This window comes from Mesocricetus auratus, unplaced genomic scaffold (genome assembly GCF_017639785.1).
Source record: "Mesocricetus auratus isolate SY011 unplaced genomic scaffold, BCM_Maur_2.0 Super-Scaffold_4256, whole genome shotgun sequence".
In the NCBI taxonomy this organism is placed as follows: domain Eukaryota; kingdom Metazoa; phylum Chordata; class Mammalia; order Rodentia; family Cricetidae; genus Mesocricetus; species Mesocricetus auratus.
The window spans coordinates 53,032,754-53,052,896 of NW_024429182.1; the positions used below are offsets into that span (position 1 = coordinate 53,032,754).

General features: G+C 51.0%; 1 protein-coding gene across 2 annotated transcripts; it reads left to right on the top strand.

Annotated features, from left to right (window-relative positions):
* The first annotated feature begins 1,845 nt into the window (after positions 1–1,845).
* Npas4 (neuronal PAS domain protein 4) lies at positions 1,846–19,724 on the top strand. Of its 2 annotated transcripts, XM_040749903.1 has the most exons (9): positions 1,846–2,407; positions 2,755–14,374; positions 15,114–15,265; positions 15,459–15,561; positions 15,671–15,938; positions 16,128–16,237; positions 16,575–16,710; positions 16,840–18,269; positions 18,989–19,724. In XM_040749903.1, the coding sequence occupies exons 2-9, from the start codon at positions 14,200–14,202 to the stop codon at positions 19,015–19,017; spliced, it is 2,403 nt and encodes an 800-aa protein (XP_040605837.1). In that variant the 5' UTR covers positions 1,846–2,407; positions 2,755–14,199; the 3' UTR covers positions 19,018–19,724. The 2 variants fall into 2 exon arrangements, with proteins under 2 accessions (XP_040605837.1, XP_005064087.1); XM_005064030.4 differs by having other exon boundaries at positions 1,846–14,374.
* The last annotated feature ends 419 nt before the right edge of the window (positions 19,725–20,143 follow it).

The following is a 20,143-nucleotide window of genomic DNA, read 5'->3' on the forward strand; positions in this document are numbered from 1 at the left end:
CCAGCACTGTCTTTGCCTTGAAGGATGACAGCCAGCTCTTAGATTCCTTCAGTGGTTTGAGTCAGAGCCTGGCCACCCCTAAGTGCATGAGTTGAAAATAATAAGGTGGGGGAAGGGCTGGAAGGATGGATCAGTGGTTAAGAGTGCTGGCTGGGGCTGGAGAGATGGCTTAGTGGTTAAGAGCATTGACTGTTCTTCTAGAAGACCCGGGTTCAATTCCCAGCACCCACATGGCAGCTCACAGCTGTCTGTAACTCCAGTTCCAGGGGATCTGATACCTCATGCACATAAAATAAAGTTAAATAATTAAAAAAGTAGAGTGCTGGCTGCTCTTGCAGAGGGGGCCTGGGCTCTGTTCCTATCACCACCATGACAGCTCTCAACTGTCTGTAACCCCAGTTCCATCTGATACCTCTTCTGATCTCCACATGTACTGCATACACATAGTGCACATACATACATACATATACATAACACATACATACACACATGCATACACATAGTGCACATACATACACACATGCATACACATACTGCACATACATACACATATACATATACATGTACATGTGCACATACATACACAGTGCACATACATACACACATACATATACACACGCATATATATACATACACACATGCATACACATACTGCACATACATACACATATACATATACATGTACATGTGCACATACATACACACATACATATACACACACATATATATACATCCACACATGCATACACATAGTGCACATACATACACACATGCATACACATAGTGCACATACATACATACATGTACATATGCATATAATACATACACACATACATACACATAGTGCCCATACATACATACATACATATACATACACATATAATACATACATACATACTGCACATACATACATACATATAAATGCACACATATGCATACACATAGTGCACATTGGGAGGGGCCCTGTAGAGGGTTCAGAAGAAGCAGGAAGGTCAGACATTGTCAGACAACAACCTGAAAATATGACGTGGTACACAGAGAATTTCAGCTACCCATGGAAGGAGCAGAGAGACAGAGCTCTCCACCCCTCTCCTGGCCAGGAGTGGTGGACTTCATCCAACTCCCTTGTTGCCTAAATTCTGAGATCAGTAGTCTAGAGAGCCAGGCTCCATCCTTTCCAGCAAGCCATCACATTCTCCCAGACAATCTTATCTGTGAAACGGGAATAATCTTAATGAGGTCCATCTTACTTATGCCAAGAGAATGTGACCGTACATGTGAAAGAGTCACAGGCACTTTTTTATGCTGTGATGAGTTCTGGGAACACCACCCCTTGGTGCTGTAGATTCTTGGACAAAATTGCCCGCTCTCTCAACCTCAGTTTTTGTCCCCTGTAAAATGGTAACAGCAATAGTAATCCGCATTAGAGAGATGATTTGAGAATGTAATGAGACAGTACGGAAAGGCGCTTACCGCCGTACTAACTGACGTTACCTGTGAATGGCCTCATAGCTTCCTTCTTTGAATAGCCCAATGCTCCTAGGTTTTCTCTCGCACAAACGCCAGAGGGCGACATAGACGGAGGAACTCCAGCCACAAATTCTTGCCGCAGCATCATGAACCGCCACACAGTGGCGCTAAGGCACAGGCTGTTTTCAGCAGAGTTCGGGGTTCTGAGAATTAATTGAATGAGGGAAAGGGGAACACTAGGAACAAAGGAACTCTGAACCAAAGGGTCAGAGATTCTTAGCCCTGATAGCCCCTGGGCCTCTGGTACACAGTAGGATCAGTGGGGAATGAGTGGGTCCTGGCACTCTTTCTTCTGACTGTGTCTGCATCCCTTTGCTTCGCAGCCCTGTTACCTGATACGCGGAGGGAGCGCGCATCTCTGTGGGCTCCTCTGCTCGCTGAAGCTCATTCATCCGCTACCGCGGCACTCTGTTGCCATGGCAATGTGATGCAGACGGAGGAGGGAGGCTGGGAGGAGGGAGGCCCTGCGTGACGTCTGCACTCCTCGCAGCTCATCTCTCGCGGCCTCCCAGTTCTTGCCTATTTTGGAAGACAGCCGCAGCCCTTCTGCTGATGCGCGCGCGCTGGCGCCTTTTTAAGGCAACTGGCAGAGTGGCTGCTTCGCCAGAGCTCAGGAGCTGCCCCCGCCCCTGCGCGGCGGAGTCCTGGCCGGCCTTGGAAGCCCCCCGGAGCCATGCTCCACCCTATTTCCATCCTAACGTCCTCCACCTTTGTGGGGACACTTCAACCTTGGAGAGAGGAGGTCTTGCCCTTAACCCTTCGTCCCCTGCCCCCAAGAGGGGAGAGTGTCTTATAGAAACCTTGGAAGGAAACAAGATGCCAGGCCTATCCGTGCTTGGAGATCCTACGGACAAGGCCACAAGAGAGACAACGCCAGGTGAGGACCTCGCGGCCCTTGGGCCTCTTTTCAGCCCTCGATTAAGCCATTTATTCTTGGGGCTTAGTTTGAAGTAGAATTGGGATTCCAGGAAAACTCAGCCCTCTCACTGAACTGAAAGGGAAACCGAGGCACAGAGAAGGGTAATCATTGGCTAGAGTCACATGGCTAGGTCCTGGAGGAGCATAGACCCGAGCCTGGGGAGCCTGGCTTCCTGGCCCCGGGAAAGCCCCCTATTCCTTAATGCTGAAGACTACTGATAGGTTGTATTCCTCCTTCTCCCTTGCCCTGCACCCAGCCAAGGGTTAGGTAACTCCTCCTCCTACCAGCTGTCGTTTCTCCTCCAGCAACATCCAGATCTTAGGTGGGTTTTCTGGACCAATGGCCTTTCTGGACAAACTTCTGGATCCCATGGACTCCATGACGAGCTTGTTGCTTATAAATGCTGCTTCCATTGAAGGCTTCTTGCAGCTCACCAGCTCTCTGGAACATTCTGGAGTTAAACCTCTCCTAGACGGTCTGCAAGTGCCACTTGGTTTCTGGATGGAAATGTGGCCTGCTGGACACTGGCAGGCCTCCCCAGAGCCATGTGGACCCAGCCCCTTGGACCCTCTGCCAGTCCTGACGACACCTGACAGAGGACACAGCATGATGTACTTGGCCATTCTTGAGATGTGCGATTTCCAGACATCTGCAGGTCTCCATTCTGGACCAGAGTTGGGGATCCAGAGTGGATCTGATCTAGATCAGCATTTTTCCGTTCAGTTTGTAACACCTTTTCCTGGAGCCTTGGATGGCGCTTCCAAGGGGCACCCATTGCCAGGGTCAAGCCTTCAATGCACAAAGGGGGAAACTGAGGCAATCTTCAAAGAGACGTCATTTGCCAAGGTCACAAGGCAAAGCAGTATATTTGTTGCTGAGATTAGGACCCAGAACACTGCCTCCTCACCCCAGAGGCCAGCCTTTGAATGACACACAGGTCACGGCAAATACATATTTCCGGACCTACAGTCTCGAGCTGTGGCTGTGGCCCTTGGGTTCCTTCATTCTGCACTAGCCTTCAGTCACCCGAGAGAGATGACCTCAAATGAGCTCCCACTTCAGTTGGGCCTCTGAGACTCTCTGCAAGTGGGTGTCTGGGCTAGACTGTGGGTCCACCTATGGCTGCCTGGGGGACCATGCTGACAGGATTTTCTTCCCTCCACAAGACTGAATGACGTTAAGGAGTCTGCAGACATTAGTGACTTCAGGCTGTGCAGACCAGTCTCAGGATGAGCAGGGGTCTGTGTTGTGCATTTTGGACCCCATCAGACTCCTCCAATGGTGAGTCCCCTGATGAAGTAGGTACGAACCCGTAAGAACAGCCCTGCCTTGGTTGGATCTAATGAGGGAAAAAGCCAGTGAACTACTTGCTTGCCACTGAGCTACAGGCTTGGTGTTCAGGGATCCCAGGTGACTCTGCTCACCCAGAATTGGGAAGCATGGTCCCCTGGAGACTCCAAGCTCCCTCAGACCCTAACACTGGGCACATGGGCTCAGCCATGCCTGAAACTGGTTTTCAGCTTTGCTGTATTCAAATTCTAAAGCCAAGTGTGACCAGGATACAGAGACACTCACGAGGCTAGATAGGGGAGGATGGTCCTTTAAGGCCAAGTGTTCTAGTGCTCTTTCACTTTGCAAACAGGCAAGGGGAGGCCCGGAGAAAAGAGAAGAGAAGAGAAGGGAAGGGAAGGGGCTTGCCTGGTACCCCCTGTGGCAGCTAGGGCTAGAACCCACATCTCCTGATCCTTCTGCCTGGGACTCTTCCTCTGCCTTAAACACAATCTGCTGGCACTGGGGCTAAGCTCACTTCCTCTTCATCCCAGATCTCTGAATCCTTGGCAGAGGAATCCTCAGCCAGGGCTGGGCCATTCAGGAGCTTTCCCCTCACCAGATGGTCCTTTCCTCTGCAGCTTCCTGGTGTCCCCTTCCCACCCACACAGTGCTCATCCTTTCCTAGTTCCAGAAGCTTCTCCAGCGACAGGCCAGCACAGCTGCTTCTCTGTCTTAGCCAACTGTGGCTGCAGAATTTGCAGGGGTGGGGGTGTCCCCAGCTCTCTGCTCTTGGAGTGTCTTCTTTGTTGCTCTTGGGGTTTTCTTTCTACCTCTGGACCAGGCCTATTGATCATCTCTGAGCTTTAAATCCCTCTGTCTTTCCTGGCCCCTTTTGGGCTGCTTCCTGAAGATGCTTCTTCTGTATGCCCAGGGCCACTGGGAGTGATCAGCCCACAATCCCGTCTGCTCTGGGGGTTCTAATGAGCTGATCCCCTCGCCACATACATAAGGCATGGGTAGCTGCTGCACTGGTAAACTCTATGTCACTGGGGACACTCAGGTGCTATTACAGATGAGCATAAATCTGGGGTCCATGCTGCCCTGCAAACCTGGTTCACAGGGAGCACTGGGGTATGGAAAATAGGAGCCAGCATTTAAGCTGGGTAAGAACACGATCAGATTGGCTTCTAGAAATATGACCAAGGATTTCAATTGTTGACTCCTGAAGAATACATTGGTACTGGCCTAGATGCTGCATTCTGCTTTTGAGGGACGTATGGATGCCCATTGATACACAGGAAGGGGTCTGATTCCAAACCCCCAGGGTCACCTGGTGACTCCACTGATATCTTTATTCCTCTCTTTGAGATATTTCAGCCCCTACCCCAGCTGCCTCCACCTGGTACACACAGACCAAGAATGCAGGAAGCACACAGGACTATGAACCCAAGCGAGTCATTTCTGTTTAGTCTTATTGAAAATATACTTTCCTTAAGATAATAGCCGCTCCCATTCATATCCAACACTTACCCTGTTCCTTTCATGCCTATGAGTTTGTTCTGAGTGCTTTGATAAATCAGTTCACCTAGTTCTTCTTGTTTGTTTGTCTGTTTTTTTGTTTCGAGACAGGGTTTCTCTGTGTAACTTTGGCTATCCTAGAATTTGCTCTGTAGACCAGGCTGTCCTCCAACTTCATAGAGGTCTGCCTGCCTCTGCCTCACCTAGTTCTTTTTTTGTTTGTTTGTGTGTTTGTTTTTTGTTTTTTTTCCTCGAGACAGGTTTTTCTATGTAATGTTGGAGCCTGTCCTGGAATTCACTCTGTAGACTAGGCTGGCCTTGAACTCATAGAGATCCTCCTGCCTCTGCCTCCTGAGTGCTGGGACTAAAGGTGTGCACTACCACTGACTGACCCTCACCTAGTTCTTGCATCAAGGTCTTAACACAAAGTTTTATTATCCTTACATCTCAATTTAATACTGGAGCATGGAGTTGTATGTCCCTTAAATGACCATTGTCACTGTCTGTGACAGAGGCAAGACTCAGTCCCAACCTCCCTCCAGTCCCCACCCTCTTGCCTCCCGTGCCTTGCCTGTCTTCCAACCTCTACTTGAAGATCCTATCTGTTCAAACTCCTCTTTTCATGTGTCTAGTCATGTTTTTGTTTATTTTGTGTGTGTGTGTGTGTGTGGGTGGGCATGTGCCATGGTCTGCGTGGGAGGTCAGAGGACCTGGTGGAGTCAGTTCTCTCTTACTACCATGTCGGTAGTAGGGATTGAACTCAGGTTCTCAGGCATGGCAGCAGGCACCACTACCTGATGAGCCTTCTTGCTGGCCCTTCCATTCTAAATATGGCAAGCCACCCCTTTCAGCTTTCTCTTCACCAAGAAAAATACCCCCACTTTTTCCATCTTTTAGATTTTTTTTTACAAATACAGGGGGGGTACATTGCTCCAAGCTGGTGGTGGATAAAACAGGGGCTCCAGCAGAGGCCAGGAAAGACAGTGTCCAACTAACTCATCAACAGAACAAACTACAAAATTGTCACTGTCACCACTGGTGACAGAAACACCAGATGCCACGGAACCTATATCTAGAGACTTGACCTGATAAGGAAGACTTTCTGGAGTGATAGTTGAGCCAAGATATTGAGGAAAATGAGAAACAGAGCAGGGAGAGGCAAGGGGCTCGTATGTGCACAAGGGATGCAGAGAGCAGGGCTGAAGGGAGCAGGGATGCAGAGAGCAGGGATGCAGGGAGCAGGGATGCAGGGAGCAGGGTGGCAGAGCTGCCCATAGCTAAAAACGGGGGAAGGGAAGGCGGAAGCAGGGTCGAGGGTCACCAGAGCACAGCCCGGGAGGAGATCTGGGTTGCTCCTACAACTTCCTGGCAGCCCTGGTGATTAAAGGCTGAGCCTTGGTCACCTCATCTCAGGTCCATTCCCAGCACAGCTCCTGCTGCCATATCTGCTGGTTATAGAAGGGGAGGAGGGCAGCTTCCCCATGGCACTGCCTTGTGTCCACCTAATTAATGCACTTGTTATCTTCGACCCTCAGGACCCACCACACCTTACAAAGCCTCAGGACCATGCTCCACCCTACCCCACTCACCCAGCACAGCCAAGTTAGTCAGATGGCTTCTTGACTCCCAGCAACACAGCTCAAACACACCTTCCCAGGGAGCCCACTGTCCACTCCCTAGGCTTGGTCTTCCCTTATGTTTCAGCCCCGAGTACCCTGAGGCTTCTTTCATGACTGTCTCTCATTCAGATGACTTGCTGGCACAGTCTTCTTTGCAGCGTGGAGGTTCCATGATGTTAAAGCCAGGGTTATGTCTCCCTCACTTCCAGCATCCACCACAGAGGCTGGCAATTCATCCCTCAGGTGTGTGTAGTGAGCATCATGTCCACCCCCTTAGTCCCTGACTTCTGCTCAGTCATATGGTGAATGGTGACAATATGGTGGCAGGGGGTGGGCTAGTAGACAAGGAACAAGCATGACGATTAAGACTGACAAATGCAGTGAGAAAACAGGTGCACACTTGTAATTCTAGCATTTGGGAGGTAGAGACCGGAGGACCAGAAGTTCAAGGTCATCTTCTGCTATGTAATGAATCTGAGGTTAGGCTAGGATACCTGAGACCCTGTCAGGCACAGGTGGGGCTGTGGGGCGGAAGGGCTGTGCTAGTCACCACTAGACGATCATTGGGGCAGGGAAGAATTCACAAGTTGAGGAAGATCACAGACACGAATGTGTGGGGGTGTCTGCTCCCCCAGGCCTGCAGGTCTAGAGAGCAGGGTCATGCCCTCCACTTCTATCTCCGTGCCACTGAGGCAATAGAGTCCTTGGTCTGAATTTTTAAAGTGTGTCCCATGAATTGATTTCCTCCCTTCCTAGGAGCAGGCCCCTCTACCAGCCCTGTGCCCAAGCCTTGCCCAGACACCTTCATATCTCCCATCCAGGTTCTAGATCCCCCTCCCACCCACTCCATCCCTCCTTACCCCCCTCTGCCCAGCCCACTCCCCTGGCTCTGACCGTTTCCATGCGTGGGTGCCAGCATGTACCCTCTTCACATGAGATTTGTTGATTTCATAACCATAAGTAGATAAAACATTCTGAGTGCTTCCATGAGCAAGTAGGATTGAGGGGGTGATCTCACAGTGGAAAGGCCGGAGGAGAAGGGAGACAGCCCGTGGGGGTGCCACTGAAGCTCGAGGCTGCACAAGCCAGCACTACTTAAGGGCTGATTTTCCATTGCATAATTGTGCACCATAAACAAAGGACTGAGGACTGCCAGAGAACCTTCTGGAAAGCACTCATGGGATTGCAAGTCCTCCAATTCAAAAGAACAGTATAATAAGAAAAATCTAGACTTTAAAGAGAAAACAGAAAGAATGTGGAAGCCAAGAAACATGGATTTTAATTCTGAGTTCATTTCATTCTGGCTGTGTGACCCTGAGCAAGTTGCTCACCCTCTCTGGGAAGGTGTATATATATTCTTCCATTGAGCCAGAGACATCAGGAAGCCTGATAGCTCATAATATGTTCATTTTTGGTCTTCCTGATAGCAGCTTAGCCTCCAATAAGGGACAGCTAATCTTCCCAAAATGCAGTCCCAAAGAGACCAGGGATGGAATGAGAGAACCTGCCTCTTCATTGCCAGTTGGTACTCATGCTGTCATGGGAATGGGCTATGCAGAATCACTTCTTCATGGGAGAGACTATACATCCATGGTTACAAAAAGGGCTAGATATTAGTAAGGGCGTCCTAAGTTCTTCTCCCTTAGATGGGTAAAGGAAGCGGAAAGGGAGCTGAAGTGGCAGCTTGGTTTGTTCTGAGTCCAGAGAGCAACAGTGATATGGGGAGGGCTGGGGAAGGTTTTTCTTTGCCCTCTGCTCTAAGGATGGCAGGCCCTCCTTCAAGGGTCAGGTAGAAGTCATCGTGGCTTAGTGGTCTCTGTCCTCTTCTGCATTTACCTAACTCTGTGACTGTGTGAAGACGGCACCAGCCATAAGTAAACTAATGGGATTAAATCTGTCCCGGTAAAACTTCATTTGCAAAAAGAAGTGGTGGACCAGATTTTATTTGGGGTCATAGAATTTTGTTCAATGTGGCAAGAGAACAGTTTCAGTGTGTGTGTGGGGGGAGTTAAGCTTGTTCTCTTGCCTGCGCCTTGTTATGTGGCTTTAGGTCATTGTGCATTTCTGATCTTAATCTCACCAACTATATAATGAACATAATAATACCAATCATATTAGTCCTGAGAAAATGTCTAAGAGGGGCTGACAGGATGGCTAGGAAGGTTAAGGCATTGCTGGCAAACCTGATGACCTGGGTTTGGTCCTCTCCCAGGACCCATGTGGTAGGGTAAAAGAACTGGCCTCCACACATGCACACCATGACACATGCATGTCCCCGAATGATAAGTAAATGAAAAAGAAAGTATCTACAAGATCAGAGCGAGTCCCTCCATCCCCTCACCCCATCACTTTGAGTGGCGTTAAGTCTTCTACAGGGGTCACATCCTTGCTTGCTGAGGGTGATTAATAGCCTTCTAGGACAGAAATGCATCTTTCAATAGAGTCAGGTTCTTGGTCTGTCTTTCCAACCTGCAGTCCTCAGTGACCCCATTTCTGGTGCAAGCCAAGCACAGGAGAAAGCAAGGGTTCTCTCTTTTCCACCATCTACCCATTTGGCAGGGTGCTAGAGTTCACTCGAGGGAGCACCATGGCTGCAGTGGCCGGTGGCCAGGCTTTGCAGGAGGCCTTCGAGAGTCAGGCTGGTACTAGAGTCAGGAAGAATAGGCTTCTGTGTTCTCCTAGGCAGCCCTGGAGGCTCCATGAAGCAGTGGCAGCTGTGGTCCAGTGGGAACCCCATTTGTTGCATCGGAAATTTCACGTTGTCATCTTGTGCTCCTGATTTCTCATATGGTCTCTGAATGCCACATCCTTTAGCACCTTTCCATCTCTGAAGCCCTAGCAAGTGTTCATTCTTTCTTTCATTCTCTGGCTTCCTCCTTCCTCTCCCTCTCCTTCCCCTCATCTCCCCTTCCCTTCTTCACAGACATACTTGTGCAGACAAACACCACATGTGCACTGACAGTCCTCTGTCAACATCTTTGCTCCAATTTCTGAGAAAAAGCAGCCAGGGGTCTCCATGATATTCTGAAGAACCAAATTCTCCACCCACCTTCCAGCTCCACAGGAGGTCTTCCTCCTGGAAAATCTCTGAAAAAGATACATCACTTCTTCTCTAATAGGCATTGAGGGTGATGTCCCTCTAGAGCCCCAATAAAGCTATGCATGACAGGGGCAAGGGATCTCATGGCCTGTTCTTGCTGTAAAAAGGCCTTTTTCGGAAAAAAATAAAGAAAGGATTCAGCCAATCCCTTCTCGATGCCATCACCTCTTCTTGGTGATTTTTCGGGGAAGGAGTGGGTGGGTTTCCATGGCAACAGATGCGAGCTCTGCTCAGTAAAGAAGGGACCTTGATATTTTTTTCTCTCATTCTCTCAGTTATGTGTGTCTCTGTGTGTATGTGCGTGCTACACATGCCTGTGCCCACACCAGCAATTTTATTTAGAACGAAAGAAAGCCCTTCGCTCAGCTCCCCAAATATGGAGTGATAGAAACCACTTACTCCTGCAGGCCAGAGAAGATTCGGGATGGTTCTAGAGAAAGGGTTCCTACGAAGTTGTTTTTCTCCACTGCAGATACTGCATGCAGCAGAGAGGACTTTGAAAATTATTAGAGGCTTAGAGTTAGAAAGAAAGATGCTTGGCAGAGAAAGATGAGCAAAGGATAGATGATGTAAAAGCAAAAAAACAAAACAAAACAAATGGCATCACAGCAGGCAAGGGAAGGTGCACTGAGTCTCAGGAAGCATGCAATCAATACAAACCATCTAATGCTATGAGAAAAGGTCCAAGGCAGACTCAGGTATGGATACAGACACACAGAGATCTGTAAATAATATATGTAAGCACAGAATGCATAATTGCATATGACACAGGAAGGTAGAGACTTAGAAAAACACAGACAGATAAAAAACACACATGCACGTACTGGCAAATGTATAGACACACAAAGATGCAGACCCCAGCTACAAAACACATGGAAACAGATACACAGATGCAGAGAGACAAGTGTGTTCAGACATACAGGCTTGTATGAAGACACAGAACATGCAACACAGCTTCAGTCAAGTACACACACACACACACACATACACATGCACACACACACACACCTTCCCTTCAATTGCTCAAACATCCTATAGCAGGAGGGCAGAGCTGCAAATGCTGTATGCTCACCCAGTAAGTTTGGCTGGGAATCTCTTGTACACCCCCACCCATTCCTTCTGCACACACACACACACACACACACACACACACACAGACCCCCAAACCCCTCTCCCAACTCACTCCTTGCCCAATTTCCCATAACCAAAGGCTGTGATGCCTCCCCCATCTCAGACTTCCAATTCTGCTCTGCTGCTGCTGCTGCCTGCCGCTTGGGGGGGAGAGAGTGGGGTGACTCAGCCAGGCCAGGATGACTCACACTGACAGTATTTTTAGCAGCGGCCAGGAGCTCTCTAGCGTGCCAGCCGCCCCCCTCCTCCTGCCTGCTATTTCAGAACCGTCACTGGTGATATAAATAGCTCTTCTCCCACGGCCTGAAGCTGCTGCCAGGCTATTTTTGGTTCTGCATGGTTAAAAATAGTGTCATGGAGGTGGGAGGCAAGAGGAGTGGGAGCTGGCCTAGGGAGAGGAGACATTGGGGGCACACAGAGCTTCTCAACTTGAATCAGAGTAGGTAAACTAGGATGATCCCTCTTCTTCCCCCTCCCTTGTGCCTTTCTAGACCCTTCTTCCTTCCAAAGTCTCTTATCCCTAGTCTCTTCTCCTGGAAAAACCCGAGGATTCTTCCCTTGAGTTGAATTCTCTCCCCTAGTTTAACTATTTCCTGGATCCCAGGAGTCTTGACCCCACCCCGTAAATAGCCCACATATATTCTCAGGAGAGAGGATGGCAGCCACACCCTGCCACCCTCATCTACCCTGAGGCCCACCTCGACTTTGATGTTACAGGCAGGCCATGGACAATCTGATTGGCAAGGCAATATTCAGCACCACGGACAGTGGCCACCGTCCTGTGCTTTCACAGCAGAGGGGCTCAAACTGCCTGGAGAACCAACTGAACGCAGCAGAGAGACGCAACTTATTGCGAAGCAGATATCAAGAATGTCTCCTAACCAAGGCTTAAAGTATCTGTCTTTAAGGAAGACAGACAGGCTAGGGATGAGCTTCAGTAATAGAATGCTTGTCTAGCATGCCCAAAGTCCTGATCCTATTCTCAGCACTGGGAAACAAACAAATACACTGGTAACACAATGGTTTAAGTAGATGCTTTTTATCTCTACCAAATTGGTACAACACATCAGGATAGGGTCTCTACAACCATGTACCTCTCCCTTCTCTCCCGCCTCCGCCTTTGGCATCACTAGGGATTGAACTCAAGCCTTGAGCATGCTAGAAGTGTGCTCTACTACTAAGCCATACCCCCTTCCTGTATGCACCCTCTTCCAGCACCGCCTTCTCCTCACCCCACATTGCTTCTCTTGCTACCACCCCTTTCCATGAGGAATGGGGGTTTTCTTGACCATAAACTTTTCTCTGTGGTGTCAAAGTTCATCTCTACCTCTATGACTTTCCACAGCCAGGACTGTCCCTCTCTCCCGATTTTTTAAATGGTCTTGTTTTTTTCTGGCCCTAAAAGTGTGCTTACACATTCCTACTCTAAATGAAATTTCAGGAAAAAAGTTTCCATAGCCCATTGCTTTCTCCTTTTATGACGTAGTGGTATAAAAAAAGGGCACCCATTCCCTCTGTAGAGAGCAATCATATATACATTGACGAGAGAAAGGGGACATGTGATGCAAAGGCACCCTATGGCGATGAGCCAGACAAAGGTAGATAATTGAACCAAAGGGGCAATTTCCGGGGGTTTGGGGGTCCACAAAGCTGAGACAGACTGCCCAACATTCAGTGGAAGAAGAAGAAAGAAAGGAAACACACACACACACACACACACACACACACACACACACACACACACACGGTGGACAGTGAAAAGGCAGAATAAGGAGTCTTGGCGCTAAAAATGAGGAAGAAAACTGGAGGGAGATGGGAAGGGGAGCCTGGCAGAATTAAAGGGTCTTGGGTAGGTGCAGCAGTCACGGAGGGCGCAGCAGACCCTGACTTCTTGGCGGCCTCCCCTTTTCCCCGCCGAAGCGGTGGGGGGAGCTCTCCGGAGCAGTGCGGAGGCCGGTAGGCCCCGCCCGCCGCCGCCGCCGCAGCAGCCGCCGGAGGATTCCTGCCCTAATATGGAGCTGGGATTCCCCCAGCCCCGCCCCCGCCCCCAGCCCGCCGGAGACACTGGGGCTCGCTAGAGGGCGGGGGAACAGCTCGCCTAGGGGACTGACAAGCGGGAGAGGGTGCGGGGACACCCAAATGAAGACCCAGATCCTCACCAGGGTCTGGATCCTTGCCTCAGTTTCCCCCAAAGGTGGCTAAGGTTAAAATAGAAGAACGAAGAATCACTGCAGAGCACAGCGGTGATGTTTGTGTTCCTGTGCTGCCCGGAGTACAAGGCCGAATTCAGCTGGTCTCTTTCCCACTGGACCACCATTCCACGCTGTCCTAGATATTTAGATCCTCAGGCCAGGGCTTGAAGGGGAGGAAGGAATTATTTATTTGAAAGTGACTAAGAGATTTTCAGATTGAATAGACCCCAGAAAAGACCTCCAGTTGTGACCTACCCTCTCCCCCTAAAGCCAAGGAAAGTTCCTCTTGTGACTTTGACCTTTGCCTGGCATATAGAGTCAAATTCGCAGAAGGACCCTGCCCCTCTCTATCCTTTGCCTCCTTAGAAAATCAGTGTTGGTGTTAGCAAGGTCTTGACCTTCTACAACTCTCCTGCCAAGGGCTTCAGACCACCCTAACCCGTGCACTGTTCCTCCTTCCAGTAGAAAACAATGGGAAACCTGGGTCCCTGCATTCCATGCCTGGCTCTGCACAGCTCTCGCCAGCCGGCCCCCTCCGCAGCCTCCTTCTCCCCCTTCCCCCGCCCCCTCCCTCTCCTGTTCGACGTCACAAGATGACGTAGGAAGCCTAGGAGGGAGGAGGAGCGCCCCCCCCCTCCCCAGCCAGTGGCTCCCGCTGCAGCTTGCTTTAGCCCAGCCTCCCGCCTCCCGCTCCCCCCTCCGCTCTAAAACGAGCCCCCCACGCCTGCCAGGAGCTATATAAGGCGGATCGAGGCAGGCGAGGGGGGGCAGCGCTGCCGAGCGGAGCCCAGGAGTGGAGCGGGAGCGAGCGAGAGCCTGAGCGAAAGACCGGGAAGCAAGGAAGAGGAAGCCTCCTGTGCATCGGGACAGGATCGCAGGTGTTCGGGAGCCGGAGCCGGAGCTCCACAGCCGGCAATCATGTACCGATCCACCAAGGGCGCCTCCAAGGCGCGCCGCGACCAGATCAACGCTGAGATCCGGAACCTCAAGGAACTGCTGCCGTTGGCTGAAGCGGACAAGGTCCGGCTGTCCTACCTGCACATTATGAGTCTTGCCTGCATCTACACTCGCAAGGGTGTCTTCTTTGCTGGAGGTGAGCAAGCTTGGGCTGCCGGAGACTAGGTCTGATGGGGACTAGGGATGTAGGAGCTTAGGGAACGCGTTGAAACTGCCGCTTGTCTAGGACAGCGTGCTGGAAGACTGGAGAGAAGGGACTTGAGGGGACTCCGGACTTGGTACTTTTTCTCCTGAGCTCTGTCTAGACTAGCCTGAGTGATGGTCCTAGCACCAGATTTGTGGGAGATGGAAAGCTAAAACAGAACGGTCCAGGTTCCCAACGCCTCAGAGGCACTCCAGGAATCCGGGAAGTGGACGGAAGGAAGCCTGGCAAGCTGCAGGGAAACTCTGCAAAGGCAAAGTCCAGGAAAGAGCAGCATGTGCAGAGAAACGCTTAGAGGGACTTTCTATGCTCGCTGGGTGCTGTCCGAGGTTCTGAAATCATCTCTCTTATTTGCTGCTGTCCGCGGTGCTTAAAACAGCCACCTTTCTGCATGTGGTGCTGTCCGCGGTGCTGAACCCCAATCCCTTCGGGAGAGCTCTGTCCACGGTGCTGACAGTTCAGGTTTGCTGAGGTTCGCACAGGGATTGGAAGTCTGATGACTTCCTGGCGCGATAGTTTTAGCAACAGGTTTCGTGGCCACAATCCACAAGCACAGGGTCAACAGGTGTTTGCAGAGATAGGTCTGTGAGATTTCCCTGTGTCTTCTCTGAGGTTTAGACGATGCCCTTCTCATTTCTCTTACCCTGACTCATAACATCTTCTCACCCTACAGGCACTCCTCTGGCTGGCCCCACGGGTCTTCTCTCAGCTCAAGAGCTTGAAGATATCGTGGCAGCACTACCTGGATTTCTGCTTGTGTTCACAGCTGAAGGGAAGTTGCTATACCTGTCTGAGAGTGTGAGCGAGCATCTGGGCCACTCTATGGTGAGTACTGAAAGTCTTTGCATCTCAGGTCGTGGCAAATGTGGGGTAAAATGAGCTTGAGCTTTCCACTACTGAGAAACTGAGAGTTACTGGAGGTTTGTGTGTGGAGGCAGAACGCCTTGAGAAACGCTATTGGCCACAGATTGGCTCTTGCTGTCTTCACTAATGATCACTTTTCCTTTCATTCTTCTAGGTGGACCTGGTTGCCCAGGGTGACAGTATCTACGACATCATTGACCCTGCTGACCATCTCACTGTTCGCCAGCAGCTCACCATGCCCTCTGCTCTAGATGCTGGTAAGAGCTTTTTATCTGTTCTTCAGTCTACTCCTCTGCTCCTCTGCTCCAACCATCTACTTTTTCGATAGTGCCCACTCTTAGTCAGTTTTATCTTTTTGTTCACTAGATCGCCTTTTCCGTTGCCGATTCAACACCTCCAAGTCCCTCCGGCGCCAGAGTGCAGGAAACAAACTGGTGCTTATTCGAGGTCGATTCCATGCGCATCCACCTGGGGCCTACTGGGCAGGAAACCCCGTGTTCACAGCTTTCTGTGCCCCGCTGGAGCCAAGACCCCGCCCTGGCCCTGGCCCTGGCCCTGGTCCTGCTTCACTCTTCCTGGCCATGTTCCAGAGCCGGCATGCTAAGGACCTAGCCCTACTGGACATCTCTGAAAGGTAAGCCCAGAGTGTTCAAACTCCAGTAAGAAGGCAGGCCAGAAAGAAGGGTACCTTAGGTTCCTGACCCTATTAGATTCAGGACAGGGAGGATGGGGCTTAAGTGGGCAGAGAACCTGGGAGGGAGTGAAGTGCATGGGTCGAGTTAAGGAAAACAGAAAGCTGACCTCACCCTTTCCACCTTCCCAGTGTCCTAATCTACCTGGGCTTTGAGCGCAGCGAACTGCTCTGTAAGTCATGGTATGGACTGCTACACCCTGAGGACCTGGCCCACGCTTCTTCTCAACACTACCGCCTGTGTGAGTGTCCTGAGAGACTGTGGATAACACAGGAAGCTGGGAGAAGGCATGGGAAATAGATCAGGAATGGATTGTGGTCCACACTGATGTTAAGGAGACCCTGAGCCCAGCAGTTTCGGAGGCTATAGAGTCAACTTGGGGTGAGAAATCAAGGCAATAGAAGACAGGGCTAAGAAACACTAAGTGATAAGGTCAAGGTGGGGAATCTAGAGGTACAGGTTAGGTAGTCAGAAAATTCAAGACTCCTTAGTCTGGCCAGTGTGGAGGTGAGCAAGGTGGGTGTGTAGGTGGTGTTGCTTGATGGACTTGCTAACCCTGTACCTCTCTTTCTCCCCAGTGGCTGAAAGTGGAGATATTCATGCAGAAATGGTAGTGAGACTTCAAGCCAAGCATGGAGGCTGGGCGTGGATTTACTGCATGCTATACTCAGAAGGTCCAGAAGGCCCTATTACTGCCAATAACTACCCTATCAGGTAAGTTGTAAGACACAGAGTGGAGGAGAGGAGGAGGAGCTGAGCTCAGCATGGAGTGAATGCAACTCGGAAAACAACTCTGGTAAATGACAGCAAAGCCTTACAAGCCACTGCTTCTTCCCTCTCCAGTGACACAGAAGCCTGGAGCCTCCGCCAGCAGCTAAACTCTGAAGACACCCAAGCAGCCTACGTCCTAGGAACTCCAGCCATGCTACCCTCATTCCCTGAGAGTATCTTCTCCCAGGAGCAGTGTTCTAACCCACTCTTTATGCCAGCCTTAGGGCGTCCCAGAAGCACCAGCTTCCCCAGGGCACCTGAACTAGGTGTGATCTCAACACCAGAAGAGCTTCCCCAACCCTCCAAAGAACTGGACTTCAGTTACCTGCCATTCCCTTCTAGGCCTGAGCCTTCTCTCCAAGCAGACCTGAGCAAGGATTTGGTGTGTACTCCACCTTACACACCCCACCAGCCAGGAGGCTGTGCCTTCCTCTTCAGCCTCCATGAGCCATTCCAGACTCACTTGCCCACTCCATCCAGCTCTCTTCAAGAACAGCTGACACCAAGCACCGTGACTTTCTCTGATCAGTTGACACCCAGCAGTGCAACATTCCCAGACCCACTAACCAGTTCACTACAAGGACAGTTGACTGAAACCTCAGCCAGAAGCTATGAAGACCAACTGACTCCATGCACCTCTACCTTCCCAGACCAGCTGCTCCCCAGCACTGCCACATTCCCAGAACCTCTGGGTAGCCCCGCCCATGAGCAGCTGACTCCTCCCAGCACAGCCTTCCAAGCACACCTGAACAGTCCCAGCCAAACCTTCCCAGAGCAACTGAGCCCCAATCCTACCAAGACTTACTTTGCCCAGGAGGGATGCAGTTTTCTCTATGAGAAGTTGCCCCCAAGTCCTAGCAGCCCTGGTAATGGGGACTGCACACTCCTGGCCCTAGCTCAGCTCCGGGGCCCTCTCTCTGTGGATGTTCCCCTGGTGCCTGAAGGCCTGCTCACACCTGAGGCCTCTCCGGTCAAGCAAAGTTTCTTCCAATACTCCGAGAAAGAGCAAAATGAGATAGATCGTCTCATCCAGCAGATCAGCCAGTTGGCTCAGGGCATGGACAGGCCCTTTTCAGCTGAGGCTGGCACCGGGGGACTGGAGCCACTTGGAGGGCTTGAGCCCCTGAACCCCAACTTGTCCCTATCAGGGGCTGGACCCCCTGTGCTTAGCCTGGATCTGAAGCCCTGGAAATGCCAGGAGCTGGACTTCCTGGTTGACCCTGATTCTTTATTCCTGGAAGAGACGCCAGTGGAAGACATCTTCATGGATCTCTCTACTCCAGACCCCAATGGGGAATGGGGGTCAGGGGATCCTGAGACAGAGGTCCCAGGAGGGGCCCTGTCACCTTGCAACAACCTGTCCCCAGAAGATCACAGCTTCCTGGAGGACTTGGCCACCTATGAAACCGCCTTTGAGACAGGTGTCTCAACATTCCCCTACGAAGGGTTTGCTGATGAGTTGCATCAACTCCAGAGCCGAGTTCAAGACAGCTTCCATGAAGGTGAGTCCAGCCTCAGTCTCCCCGAACTCCAGTCCCTGTCCTGTTCCAATCAGATATTGGGAAGATTGGGTGAATTAGTTCCACTCTCTGGGCCTCAGTTTTTTTAAGTGAACAATATCGTCTACCACTACGGAAGGTAGTGAGGCTAAGAACAATGCAAAACTTTGTGTGCTAGATTAGTAGACCTGGTGGGCAGGGGAGGTGATATGGGATAAAGTGATGGTCAATCCTTAGGCAAAAGCTTGAAAGTTCATGAGGGACCTAGACCTGTCACCATCTCCATTTTATAGACAAAAATAATCAAGGCCCCAGAGTTAAAGAAATTTTGCTTAAGTCATACAAAAATCGATGAGTTGATGCTCGCCCCTAAAGGGGTGCAGACCTACAGTTGGTAGAAGTTGGAGAAAGAAAGGACGGTGCTGAGCCCCTCGCTGCATCCCAGTGGCCCTGTGCTGTCCAAAGCTGCAGCCACCGCTCCCTGTCATTTGTCCAAATTGCCCCTTATCTATCGACTCTCTGGGGCTCCTTCCTCACTTGGCCAGCGTCTTTGAAGCCCATATTATATATTGGCGTTGTGCCATAGCCTGAGCCCAAGGACTTTTTCCTAATAAGTTTGACTGATCTCTCTCTCTCTCTCTCTCTCTCCCTCCCTCCCTCCCTCCCTCCCTCCCTCCCTCCCTCCCTTCCCCTCTCCCTTTCTCCCTCTTCCTCTCCTACAGATGGAAGTGGAGGGGAACCAACGTTTTGAATAAGTCTGTGACTTAACGTCGTCAAGTATGGCATATTGTCATCAAGACGTGGAGCCGCTCTCCACCCCCCCGGGACTGTTGGGGGGATTCTGGGGGCCAGAGGGGGATATATCTGATTCTCCAGGCCCCGAAGGATTTAGGGGGGAGGTGGGAGGGCAAGGGAGGGGAGCAACTTTTTAAAATCAAGGGACTTCGAGCGATCCCAGTTTCCATTTCAATCTGTATTCACTCGTAGTGAGCTTCCTTGAATGGATTTCAAGCGGAGAATGGGGGAGTCTCACTTCCCCACCGCGCTGCCCCATGGGCTTGGGCCAGTTCTCCATTCCTAGGGACCCCTGGGTTTTGTTGGAGGAAAGGCATGGCCCATCTGGGGCTAGCCTGTGCCCTGAGGGGCTCTTGACACCCACGTAGAATTCTCTACAAAGCAGTAACGGGATTTCAATTCCGATGGACTCTGCCGCCCCGGCGGCCCTTCCTGTGACTTTTGCGCCCCGCGCCTGGGGTGGGGGGCGCGAACAGATGCTACATTCCTTTCCGATGGAGGAAGGCAGATCTGCCGTCACACGTGTGCTTGCACGAGTGCGTGTACCTGGTGCGGGACTCACCCGGCCGCCAGACTGCCTGGGCTTGCCCAGGTGGCCACCTCGTGGTGCTGCGGTGACTTTGTAGCCAACTTTATAATAAAGTCCAGTTTGCCTTTTTGGTACCTCTGGTGTCCTGCACTACTGTGAAAAGGGAAGGGTGGGGAGGAGAGAACACGAGGAGCACAGACAGGAGCCTTGAGGCGGGAGACACAAGCTGACCCTCCTGTCAGTTCTGGCATCTCTTCGTGAACTTGTTCATTTCTCCACTGAATCTGAACCTTCAGTATGTGGCCCACACTGTGCTAGAAGGCGGAGCATTTGTCTGAAGCAGAGGCTTCATTGAGGACGCTGGAAGTTCTCTGTGCCCTGGGTTTACACAGTGGTCACAGTGTTATGGAGAGCAGAGCGTCTGAGGATAGACAAGAGGCCTCAGCTTAGCATTGGTTCTGGATATGGGTTCTGGTCTTTTCCTGTCTGCTCTTGCAGGATACTGATTTCCTTGTGGAGCCTTAGATCTTACATTGGAATCTGTAACCCGTTA